At 56.8% G+C, this 12,509-nt stretch overlaps 5 protein-coding genes across 5 annotated transcripts; 2 read left to right on the forward strand and 3 right to left on the reverse strand.

The window, feature by feature from the left end:
• Positions 1–29: 29 nt before the first annotated feature.
• Positions 30–923, forward strand: MFIFM68171_07350 (uncharacterized protein; the record flags this gene model as incomplete). Its single annotated transcript, XM_071062770.1, has 1 exon — positions 30–923. The coding sequence occupies one exon, from the start codon at positions 30–32 to the stop codon at positions 921–923; it is 894 nt and encodes a 297-aa protein (XP_070918871.1).
• Positions 924–1,997: 1,074 nt separating this feature from the next.
• Positions 1,998–2,357, forward strand: MFIFM68171_07351 (uncharacterized protein; the record flags this gene model as incomplete). Its single annotated transcript, XM_071062771.1, has 1 exon — positions 1,998–2,357. The coding sequence occupies one exon, from the start codon at positions 1,998–2,000 to the stop codon at positions 2,355–2,357; it is 360 nt and encodes a 119-aa protein (XP_070918872.1).
• A 1,132-nt stretch (positions 2,358–3,489) lies between these two features.
• Positions 3,490–4,368, reverse strand: MFIFM68171_07352 (uncharacterized protein; the record flags this gene model as incomplete). The annotated part of the gene is made up of 1 exon (XM_071062772.1): positions 3,490–4,368. One exon carries the CDS (start codon positions 4,366–4,368, stop codon positions 3,490–3,492), a length of 879 nt encoding a protein of 292 aa, XP_070918873.1.
• A 732-nt stretch (positions 4,369–5,100) lies between these two features.
• On the reverse strand, positions 5,101–7,755 carry MFIFM68171_07353 (uncharacterized protein; the record flags this gene model as incomplete). Its single annotated transcript, XM_071062773.1, has 1 exon — positions 5,101–7,755. One exon carries the CDS (start codon positions 7,753–7,755, stop codon positions 5,101–5,103), a length of 2,655 nt encoding a protein of 884 aa, XP_070918874.1.
• A 1,854-nt stretch (positions 7,756–9,609) lies between these two features.
• On the reverse strand, positions 9,610–10,585 carry MFIFM68171_07354 (uncharacterized protein; the record flags this gene model as incomplete). The annotated part of the gene is made up of 3 exons (XM_071062774.1): positions 9,610–9,670; positions 9,740–10,060; positions 10,125–10,585. 3 exons carry the CDS (start codon positions 10,583–10,585, stop codon positions 9,610–9,612), a joined length of 843 nt encoding a protein of 280 aa, XP_070918875.1.
• Positions 10,586–12,509: the final 1,924 nt, after the last annotated feature.

A 12,509-nucleotide genomic window follows, 5' to 3' on the forward strand; every position in this document is an offset into this window, starting at 1 on the left:
TCACGACGACGCTGTGTTCTGCGCCATCAATGGTTGGGCTGTACGAAGGGGACCCGTTCGCCGCCTACGACGGGTCCGAATTCAGCGCGTTCCTAGCCCAGCAGCAGCAGCGGCACCCCGACTCGGCCGACCCGTTCGCCGGTTCGTCGCCCGAGGATTTCCAGGTCACATCGGCCACCGAGCCCCATTTCCCACCGGCAAGCTTCCTCCATCACCTGGACCACCCCGGCACCAAAACCTCAGCACCGCCCGCGTACCTCTCCCAACCGGGCCTCACCGACTTCCAGGCCGCGACCAACCCTCTCTCCGACTACAGCCGCAACCCCCCAGACCTCGCAGTCGCACCCACCACCAGCGCCGGCGCCACGTCGCACCCCTTCCGATGGAACGCGTCCCACCCGGACCTAGCAGCAGCAGCGGCAGCGGCGGAGGGGGAGGCGCTGCCGCTGGACGCGAGCACGGCGCGGTCGCTGGTGACGGCGCTGCAGACGTCGCTGCGGCAGACTGCGCTGGAGCGGGACGAGGCGCGGATGCAGCTGTCGACGGCGCGCAACGAGCTGTACGCGGCGCGGCAGGTGGGCAAGCGGCTGCGGACGGAGCGGGACGAGGCGCGGTCGCAGGTCGAGTTCCTGACGCGCGAGCGGCAGAAGGTGCGCGAGACGGAGCGGCGGCTGCGGCGCGAGCGCAACGAGGCTCGCCTCGCGCTGCTCCTCAAGGGCGGTGCCGCTGGTGGTAATAATAATGGTGGCGGTGGGAAGATGCGCGGCGCCGCGCCGCCTGGCTCGGGGCCGGATGGGCAGCTGCTTGCGCAGCAGCAGCAGCAACAACAACAACAACAACAGATGATGGGGACGCTCGGGGTTGAGAGCCAGGGGGAGGATTCCATGGGGGAGAGTCCGCCCTTGGGAGTGGGGATGGGGTAGGATCAGGGGTAGGTGAGATGGGTCCTTTTTATTGACTTTTTCCTCCTGGGTTTCTGGTTACGGAGGGTTTAAGTTGTGGTTGGGTGTTTGGGCGTGCTAGTCCTCAGGTGGGGTCTGGGGTGGCTCTGGTGTTAATCATGGGTTGCGTGTGTACGTTTTAGGGGTGAAATTGTTGTTGTATGAATTATGAAGCCAATTTTGTACGATTTAATCGTTGTTTAGGCCGGGCGGCTGTTACTCAGATTGGGAAGGTGAAATTGTGGGCGGACTGGTCAAGGCAGGGCAAATTGTTGACAAAATAAGGCATATGTGGAAAGTCGGTACCTTGATATCTCGATATCCCCTACTTGAATACGTGTATGTGGGGAATGCAGGTGGTTTGTATTGCCTCTCTTAAATCACTGACACGAATGAAGCACCACCATTCTTTAACTACCTCGGTGGCCTTCGTTTTGACTCTCATTAAAGGCCGATGTATCTGTCTCTCTCTTGTCCCAAGGGGGGATCAATCTTGGACTCCAAGAACGATCACAAGGGGTTAGGCTTCACCACATCACCTCATCAGCACGGAAACACCATGGTATCTACTATGGTAGGCATCTCAACGCTAGTTTTTATTACTCCCTTCTCATGTTAGGCCGCGGGACTCTAAGCATACGGGACTAAGAGGGAAAAAAGCACCATTTCATTGCCCTTCAACACCCCCCGACGCAACAGGGAGCTTAGCGGCAAGCCGGTGAGCCAAATGGGATAGCAGCGCGGAGTCTCTTCAAAATCCTCTTTTGGGTGCTGCAACACTGTTTTCTGGCCAATCATTGGGCAGCACTGCCACATTCGAGGGTGTGGTAACTCTGGTTCCCATGACGTGCATCAGTTATACCACAGCGCAACCGGCCAAAAAGAACTTGACAAACGGAAGCGCTACTGCCTTAATGTCTCATTACAGCCCATCCTCTTGTTGAGCCTGTGCTAGGAATTACCAGCAGCAAGCTACTTATCTCCGACATCTTATTCCCAGCGGGGACCTACTGGTAGCAATCGATCTTCGCCAAGCAAGATTCAAAGCCAGTCAAAATGTTCACCAAGCTCTTCAAAAGGACCACAAACTCGCAAGCTACCGCCGGCCAAGAGGACAAAAGCGCCTCCAATCCCGCCAAGAAATCTTTCTATCGAAGCTTCCAGGATGCTAAAAGGGGTGAGATATCGGAAGAAGATGTCCTTAAATACACTGGCAAGACCAAGAGCCAGATTGGCGAATGGGCTAAAACTCAGCCTGGGGTAGCCGGCAACCAAGCCGCCGGAAAACTGGATATGGGGGCTGCGACTGGACTCGGGGGTTCGGCGGCTGGCGAGGGATATGGCGGATGGGGCCCGAATGCGAATGCACCAACAAAGTTCCCCCCAAAGCAAGCAGAGACGAGGGACGCGCACTAAAGGGGCTAGAACCCTGTCCTGTCCGTTGGGTATTTTCTCATTTCACACCTTCTACCATTGTAATCCATTCATTCCTGGATGGGTGTATCAAGGGCTGCACAGCTGGACAAGAAGTTGAGGTGCTGGACATTGTTATCTCAATATCTCTTAGTATTTGCGGGATTCAGGTCAGGTCTAGCGAGTCCCTGTACATCAAGGCTTATACTCTGGAGGACTCTGGTACATGACAGTTTCCCCATCCAAAGACACTCTCACTTTAGTAGTTACCCCGTGCTATCAACTCCTAGAAACCAGGCGGTCCCGGGGCGGTGCCATGGAGACAAAACGAGTTCCCGCCACCCAGATCCTGGTTAGCACACTGCTGGTCGGCAATCTGCCCGCTCGCGTTCAAACAAGGAGCGATGTACTCGATGTTTCCGCCGCCGATGCACCGGAAAAGCCCCTCGACTGTAGAGGAATTGAACGTCCAACCAGCGGCGTCAATAGCCAAGAGCAGCGCGGCGGGTGAATAACCCAGATCTGGCACATGGACAGAACTACGGGTTAGCATTGCCCTCACCACAGGAAGGCGGGTCACAAACTCTGCGTAAGCTCGCGACCGCAAATGGTGCGTCCTGCATCACACACGGGGGCCCTGCTGCGTAACTCCGGGGCGGATAGGGAGACCGTAGCAGATGCTAAGACAAGACCGAGGAGGGTGATGAACTTCATTGTAACCGGGATTGTATTGCTTAATGAACTCTGGAGTTGAAGCATGGTCTAGAATTAGACTTGATTCTTACCACGCCGGCGGGATGCACTCATTTATGTTGAGATATGTGGTGGCGAGATTCCGTTCCAGTCATTCAATCCGAGCATCGGACTCCTTAATCCCCTGAAGAGTGGAACTGCTATTCCTTCGCGTCGTTAGACCCCGGTGGACTGTCAGCATCGCAAAGGCCAGCAACTGGTCAAACGACCTGGGGAAAGGCCGTCACCTGGGCCTTTCAACATTGCGCATGACGTTGGATGCGCTTGGACTGAATCCTCCAGTTGAACAAGTTCACACTTGTAGTTTAGACCGTGACGAGCAAGGCCAGTTTGTGGGAGGCTAATGACAACGACCCCGCGAGAATCATGCAACCCCCTGCCCTTATGGAAATACACTCTTCAAAACATCCCCATACTCTTTATAGGACAGCCCCATCTTCTCGATATCGTAATCGTTCCAGTACCCCCCGCCGCCTAGCGCGCCGCGCTGATTCCACCCGGCAAACCTCGACCTCGCCTGCGCCGCGCTCATCCCGTACGACGGCTTCGAATCGTTGATGACCCAAATCAGCGGCACGACCTTCATGCCCAGCGCATTCTGCCAGCCGACGGGGTCGTTGTACGCGCCGCCGTCGTAGCACTGCAGATAGACGCGATCAAACAGCCTGTCGGCCTCAGCCAGGCCGCTGTTGGCCTGGCGGATGACGTTGATCCAGAACTGGGCGTTGGTGTAGGGCGCGCCTGTGTACTTGTAGCCGATGCGGCCGAGCATCTTGGCGAAGGTGACGGTGCTGGCGACGTCGTAGAGCGACTCGTCGTCGTTGTTGACGGCGTCGAGGCCCCACGCCTCCTTGAGCGCCGCGAAGTTGCGGTACAGCGGCGTGTCGGCGCCCGTGCCCGGGTTGGCCATGAGGTTGCGGACGTTCTGCGAGTTCATCGAGATCTCGAGCCGGTCCACCCCCGTGTCACCCGTCTTGAACGACCGCACCTTGGCCGCCAGCGCGTCGCCGCCCACGTACGCGCCCCCCGACGCGACCAGGACGTCGGTGCTTCCCGGGGTGTTGGAGTAGTACATGATGTCGCCGTTGCTGAGGATGCCGACGCCGAACATGATGAGCGTGTTGAAGCCCGAGGTTTTGAGGGCGGTGGTGTTGGATTTCATGACATCTTTGAAGAGGAATATGTTTCGTATGCTCTGCGCCACCGCATGGCTGACGAGGAGCTGGAACAACAGGGCTTGGAAGGCGGCGTGAGGCTTCATCCTTGCTGGACCAAAGGAGGTCTGAGGCGACTGGGGATTGTGCGCTTGATTCGACAGAGGATATTCTGTAACAGCTAACACCCGGATGCTGTTACATATTATTTGGTTTCCTTTGGGACATGGATTGCCAGGAAAATCTACAGGGGCTCGGCCAGAGGGAGGCCAAGTGCGGCCGGAATTGGAACATCCACCTATGATCGCCAGGCACACAGGGGTCCGAGTCGTTGCAAGACTCTGAATACTCGAAATGAAACCCTCCGATATTATTCACAAGGTTAAATGACCGACGTCCCCATCCCTGCTTTGTCCCGGCCGATTGCCTTGGATATATACTGCGGGGTCATGGTAGTGCCGCGTTCACAGGCAAAATATGAGCTGTAGATTCACATCCGCGGGGTTCGATTGGTTGCCCGAGCAGAAACCGTGGAATTGTCGTAACGAGCGGTACCGCCTAGCCGGAATAACACGGAATTCATAGGTGATGACTGAAGTGTAGAGGCGGGAGGTGAAACCGTCACATGCAAAAGCAAAGTAAGGAATACTAGCACGCGAAACTGAGACTACAGTGCCCAAGGTACCTGAGCAGCAGGAGAATGAAGTCCAGGTATCCCAGCCAGACATGCCCGGGCCATGTCCGAAAAAACTCATCTCTTTTGTATATTTTATTAAAACGACATTATATATTGGCGCTTGAGAACGTGGTCCACGTCCATTTCTGGCGTCACTCCCTCATTATTCAACATCCAGCTCAATCTCAGCCGCCTCTAGGCCTCTGGCCTCCGCCGTGACAGTGATCTTCCCGGAGCCGCCGGCCTTCGCACGCACAATCGCCAGCGCAAGCCCCCTGAACGCGTTCCGCTCCTTGGACGGGAAGGGCGTCATGTCGGTCGGGTCGCCGTTGTCGGTCGTCACGATCTCACCCGCGCCCGACACGGAGAAGGTGATGGCGGGCTCGGCTTGCGGCACCACATCGCCCTTATCGTCGACCACCGCGACGGTCACGAACGACAGGTCGCTGCCGTCCGCTCTGATGGCGGTCCGGTCGCGATACGTCGTCATGCGCAGCCGCGTCGCCTCTCCGGTCGTCCGGACGGTGGCGTTGGCCCACTCCTTCCCGTCTCTGTAGGTCATGACGCGCACCTCGCCCGGCTCGTACGTGGCCCTGTCCCAGCGGAACCGGTAGGTATACTCGGCCTTTCTCTGGCGACCTTGGGACTTGCCGTTGATGAACAGCTCGGCCTCGTCGCCCGATGAGAAGACGTGGACGGGCGTGACCTGGCCGACGCGGTTCGGCCAGTTCCAGTGCGGGAGGATGTGGGCCATCCGGATGCTGGGGTTCCAGCGGGCTTGGTAGAGGTAGAAGCGGTCCTTGGGGAACCCGGCCAGGTCGATGATGCCGAAGTAGCTGCTGCGCGACGAGTCGTAGGGCGTCGGCTCGCCGAGGTAGTCCCAGCCCGTCCAGACGAACTCGCCGCCCACGTACGAGTACTGGTCTTGCGCCACAAACACCTTGTCGGGCGAGGCACCCCACTCGACGGCGTACAGCTCATACGAGCTCACCTGTTGCGTCTGCGGGTCGACGCCCGCACCGTTCCTCGCGACGATGGCACTGTTGGCCTCGGTCACGGGGAAGAGGTAGGTGCCGCGCGAGCTGACGACCGAGGAACTCTCGCTGCTGAAGATCATTTTGTCGGGGAACCTGCCGCGGAAGTTCTGGAAGGTCGGACCGCCGGTGCCCTTGCCTTCGCCTTGGTAATTTAGCCCGATCAAGTCGACAATCGAGGTGAAAGCGGTCTCAGGACCGGCGTTGTTCATGCCCACAGTCGAGTAACGCGTGGCATCCTCCTCGTGGGCGATATCTCGGAGCCGCTGTGCCGCTGCGGCGCCGTTGCGGCTACCCTGCTCAGCGACTTCGTTGCCGTAGCTCCAGGCCCAGATGGATGGGTGGTTCCGGTCGCGGCGGATAAAAGCACGCAGGTCCGGCTCGGACCAGTCGGCAAATATGGTCTGGAAGTCGTTGCGTACCTTGTGGCTGCCCCACGTATCGAAGATCTCGTCGAGCACCACGATGCCCATCTGGTCGGCGAGTTCGAGAAGCTCGGGCGCGGGCGGGTTGTGTGACGTCCTGATAGCGTTGGACCCCATATCCTGAAGCATTTCCAGCTGGCGCCTGGCTGCCGGGACGTTGAATGCGGCACCTAGGGAGCCGAGGTCGTGGTGCTGGCATACTCCCTGCAGATACACTCTTCGGCCGTTGATCCGCAGTCCGTCACCCCTGTATTCCAGAGAACGGATGCCAAAGCGCGTCTCGTATGTGTCGATGAGCTGGTTGCCAGCGTAAAGGCGCGTGATGGCGACGTGCATGTTGGGCTCTTGCGCCGGTCGCGGGCCCCATAGCTTCGGGTTCCGTAGTGTGACGGACCCATTGGTTGCCTTAATGCTGCCCGGCCCAACACTCACGGTCGAATTGGGAAATTGACCAACTTTGGCTCCCGCACGTCCGCTCGCTGCATCTAGCTCGTGGATGTCCGTCACGACTTGCACCTCGGTTGACCCTCCTGTCGTCGCCGCATTCTCGACCTGCACCGCTAGATCTAGGGTTGCCGACTGGGACGAGACGGCTCTTGAGGTGATATAAGTGCCCCACTGGCCGACGTGCGTTGGGTTGACCTTTGTAAGCCACACGTTGCGGTAGATTCCAGCTCCCGGATACCACCGGGACGAGTCTAGAGCTTGGTCGAGGCGGATGGCGAGCTGGTTATCCCCCGATCGGACGTACGGGGTCAGGTCCAAGCGAAAGGAAGCGTAGCCGTACGGCCATCCGCCCACCAAGTTCCCGTTGAGCCAGACGGCCGCGTACGACATGGCGCCATCAACTTCCAGATAGACGGCCTTTCCTTCGTCAGCCGGCGTGATGGCAAACTTGCGGCGATACCAGCCGACCCCTTGGATGGGCAAGCGGCCCATACTGCCCCCAACGGGCACGTTGCGGCCCTCGTAGAACGGTCCCTTGACTGCCCAGTCGTGGGGCAAGTCAAGAGCCTCCCAACCGCTGTCGTCGAAGGTAGCTTGCGCATAGTTGACGTTCGGGGGCTGGCCGGACGGGCGCTGGGCACGGCGTGAGGGGTCGCTGATGAAGTTGTTGGCGGATGGCATTATCCATGGTCTCAGCGTCCCGTAGCTGAGATTATCCGGATTCGAGGTAAACCGCTGGAAGCGCCACCCCGCGTTGATGTTTGTACGCTCGCGACCTGCTGCTGTCGCGTCCTGCTGGCGGATAGCGAGACTGCGTGCCTCGGCAGGAGCACGACCGAGGACCAAGAGCACTACGAGCAGGCTCAGCAGTATGTGCCCCAAAGCACGGCGTGCCATTGGCCGAAAAGACATTTTGGACAGTGTTTGCTGGCCTGGTGGTGATGGCTCACCGTCTTGCAGGAAGTTTCGTTTCTATTACATGACGTTGACGACACTGGAAGTTCACGCAGGTTTATTCCCCTGAACAGCCCGCGTCTGAGCGATGGAACAAGTTTTCCCGAAGTGAACGGGAAACATCCCGAATGCCTCTACGAACCTCTAATCTTTCCACCATTGACAGGGACACGAGGGCGGGGCTGCTCAGGCGACACTGGGCACGTTTGAGGGGGCAAATGCTACCGATATTACGGCAACGGGCGGAAGTTTCCACTTCATATGTTGCCAAGCGGTCTCGGTGCAAAAGACCCCCTGCTTTTCTCGGGCCCGGGTGGATGAGACCGGCAATAACCAACGCTCAGGGCAAGGATTGGGATTTGCCAGAGGCGGTCGTTAATCCCGGACACCCGTCGTACCAACGAATGCTCATTCACAAAGAGTTGGCAAATATGCACGGCTCTAGCGCCCCAATAGCGAGCCGAAATGTATGGGTGTCGCGCTGAAAGGATACAACTTCCCCTCTTTAGACCCAATTATACGTGGTGCTTTTCCCACCGGCCCCTGGTCGGCTTTGATTGTCCGGCCCCTCTTGGATGTCCCAGAGCTGTGAATTGACGAGGAAATGGAGTTTATACCGTTGAGACTGGAACCAGCAATTTGCTCAAGGCTGCGACTTCGTCCGCCCTTGCAAATAGTCCCGGGAGTCGCTCAGCCTCATCGAGCATAGATTGGGACATGCCAATCCTCTTCAGGATCCAAAACCGGGCAACGGTTGCCAAATCCGTCAATTTATGTCAGGTTCGATGCATGCTATAACTCTAGGTATCTACAACCCCTTGATCTTCACCGTTCTCTTTTTAACTACGTCCTCGCGATGATATTTTCTCTAGCTAGATAAGTAATTAGCATGCATTTGTCTTCTAAACTCTTGCGATCCCTTTCTTTTTTTTTTTTTTTTTTTTTTTTTTGGCTGCGGACTGCATAACAAACCCTACCTTAGGTAACGTGACTAATGCAAAAGAAATCAAGCAGAAACCGGGAAACGCGCATTGGAAGCCCGCAACTCGTCGAAGACAAAGCCGTTGCTAGCCCGATTGAATTGTAGGCAGTAGATGGGACGAACGACAACCATTTGGGCGAGAGGATTCCCGACAGTATGATGATGCTTGGGATTTTATGGCCGGAAAATACAAACCAGCAGCGCCTAGAAGCTGTGTCGTTGTCACAGCCGTAGGAGGTAAGGGGGATACTGTAGGATCTGGCGTGCGTAAATGGACTATTACGTACTCGCCCCATTTATCGATGCTGACATATGTCGTATCGGCCAACCTCCACCCCGGTAGTAAGGAGCTGGACGGGAGGTAATATTAACATGGTGCAGAAACACACATATACACCCACATGCCTATCGAGACAAGGTGGAGGGCAAAGGTGGCCAAATGCCAGACAGACAAGATACCTTAGGTAAACAAGCCAGGTAGACAAGACAAGCAGGGCCACATCCACAACAAATTGGGTTCCTGGTGCCTGAACAGGGCCAAATAACAATGTATATGTAGATAAAGCTCTATCTGGCCAGAGGGAGACCAAGGTACTTACACGCAAAGAAAGCTGGTCAATTGAACCTGCAACAGGTGTGGGAAAGAGTGCTGAATTGATCGTCCGGTCTAAGGAGCGATGGCCAGGACTGTCCTACCTCACTTATGGTGCGAAAGAAGAATCAGCCTTCGGCAAGTTCCAGCCCCCGAAGCGCCATCCAAGTAAGTGTAGCCCTCTGACCAGAGGGACGCTGTTCCCTGGGGAAAGTTTTCCCCCACCTACCCAACACCCTTAGGTTCGGTTTTCTTCAAGAATGTCCTCAACCACTTTCGTAGCCTCTGAAATCACCGACCTTGTCTCCTCGTCCTAGTCCGCCTCTCTAGCGCCCAACATCCGCAGCCTCTGCGCCCACAATTGCTACCGTTCCCGCGTCAGCCCGTCCTCTCTCGGCCACAGCTCCGTCTTCTCATCCAACGCCTCCGCCCACTCTTGCCGCAGCTCCTCGTGGTCCGTATTCCATAGAGCCCGGGCTTCACCCCGCACCCATGTCGCCGTTACCCGGACATCTAGCGGCCACACCTGTTTCGGGGGGATCCTGTGCGGTCCCGGCTGACCTGGCTCGGGGCCCTCGCGCTCCAGCACGTTGCGGCATGCAACAAAGACCCACAGAGAATGAACCTCGCCCTTTCCCTGGGTAGCCCCCAGCAGCGCGGCCGAGAAATCGCAGAACCGGAGGTAGTACCTGCCACGCTCGCCGTGGCTGCTCGGGGCGCCGCGAGGGGAGTTGTCGCCGCCGCCGCCCACACCGGCATCGGAATCCCCCGTCGTCCCAGTCGCGCCAGACCTCGAGGATGTCGTGCACGTCGCGCCACTGCGCGCTGAAGCGCGGCAGCTCGGCCCAGCGCAGCGTCCCGTCGGGCTGGGTGTAGCTGCGGAGGGCCCTCTCCGCCTCGGACGCCGGCGGCACGTTGTGGGGCCGCGTGGGTTGCTGCGCGCGGAGGGCGTCGAGCAGGGCGAGGTGGGGAGCGTGCGACTGCGAGCTCGGGGCGGTAGCGACGGCGATGAAAAACGCGTCCCAGAGCTCCCACAGCGCGTGCGCGGGGTCGGCAGAGGCGGTGACGGTCGCAACTATGTGGGCAGCGGTGTCGTCTAGCGCTGGCCCCGGCCCCGGCGTTGGCGCCGAGGAAAGGCTCGTGAGAACTGACCGGATGGGCGCGGAGAAAAGGATCGGGGGCTGGCTGCCCGGGGTGTAGAAAATCGTCGTCATTTTGGGGTGGAGTACAGAGGTGGAGAGGTTAGATGTGGGAGTGGTGAAGTGATGCTAGCGTATTTTGCAGTGAATTTTCTCTTCGCCACGGGCGCCTCAGGTAGTCTTTATATCTTGAGCTACTCACAGAAGCGGCAACTCAGTGGGTGCGTGGAACAAGGCAAACATCATAGGTTGGTACCAAATTTGCAATGAGTCACCCCCGCTTGAACTGGTACGACCACGGCGGCCTGTTCGAGAGGCGAGCAAGATGGGTCTATACTGTTTCAGTCGGTGCGGCTGAGAGGTTTGTGCCTTTCTTGGTAAATCTTTTTCGGTGAGGAATAGATCATCGCTATGCAGAACGCATGGCTCCGGCCGCCCCTGTCCTTTGTCCAAGGAGATCGTTGGCTAGAGGGATCTATTTATGGCATTGGGTATGTTGGATTGTAGGGTGACTATGGCTTGCCGAAATTCGGGAAAGGTGAGGTATGTCTGGGTCTTCTGTGCTTGTGGAGTGTGGCTAACCGGCAACAACAGCTCTATGTTTTACACAAAAGTTGCCTTCCGCAATTTCCATGTTTGTGTGTGGGCCTGAGTTGCCCTGCTCCAGGGTGAGCCTGCACTGCCGCGTGGCCAAGTTTTGGTGCCTCGACTAAAATCGCCATTGGAAATACCTCCGAATGGCCCAAATTTAGGAACCATTCCAGCTGTCGCCTGAATTTTAAACCAAGTCCAAGATTTAGATTCACTATATAACATGGTAAAAAAATACCAACACTTAACTTATACCAGTACATAAGATCCTATCCCAGCATTACCAGTAATTACATGACATACTAGCTGAGGATATACCTGTCAGATACGGAAATCTAAGAGCAGAGAAATGGCCGCGCAGATATCAAGACCCGGAATTCAGGTAACCAGTCATAGCCATTTTGGATAGTTAGGGTATGGTTAGTTATTTACGTTTGACTTTACTAGTTTTGCCTCCGGAGTCTAGAAGCGTAAGTAAGGTGTAAATAGCTGTATGGAGTGCGTGTTCTGTTTTGAAGGTACTTACGATAAATGCTATGATGTATTTGATAAAGGAACAACCATAATTGTAACTGGCAAGGTAGTATGTTGCAACTAACTAAGCCTACTCTACGAGCACGCAGAACATTATGATGGAAAGGAGAGAAGGAAATCTCCTGGGAGAGCCCTCTCTATATATACAACTGTGTTGGCCAGATCAAAAGGAGACAGAAGATTTCAGAGTCGTTGTTTGTGGTCCGTGTGCGCGCCATCGTTTTTGGGAATAACTCACAGAGGGTTGCCAGTGGGGCTACGTGTAACGCAGGTTGCCTCAGGGGTAACGAGGATAGGGGGATGCACTGCAAGATGGGGGCTCATAAGATAGGGGGTGGTGTAAGTGATCAATTGAAACCTGCCTTCCTCGCTCCCTGGCTCCGCCAGAGCGCTCGGCTTATAGTCAAGTGCTTTTATCTATTTATGTTGAGTGGGCTGAACCGCTCCGAATAGCCCCGCTGTAACGCAGAAGGCGCTAAGGTTGGCAAGGGGTCACTGAACAGAATGCAGAACGGGGTGCGTGTGAACACGAAAATGCATTGAAGCCTGGCCCTCTCTCTTCGATCAGTCCAGGCACGCCTATCTTTTACACAAGTCAAACGTTGGTCGTTACGTCGGGCCGAGGCATCGCCGAATCGATTCCACGGTAGCTCGGCAATGGTGATGATTCGCACTGCCGTAGCTTATCTCGTGGCGCCCGATCCTCCGATCGGACCTCGGTCATCCTTCCTGTGGCCGCTGCAGCTCAGGGGTGAAAGGTGGCTGTTACACCCGCTCCGGCTCCGCCTCGCTCCGATCAGCTGCACACCACACTCGGTCCTGGGTGTTACACTACGCCCCTCCCCACGGTCTCGGCACCACCGACGAGAGTTGC

This window comes from Madurella fahalii (assembly GCF_045866475.1).
Source record: "Madurella fahalii IFM 68171 DNA, scaffold_4, whole genome shotgun sequence".
In the NCBI taxonomy this organism is placed as follows: Eukaryota; Fungi; Ascomycota; class Sordariomycetes; order Sordariales; genus Madurella; species Madurella fahalii.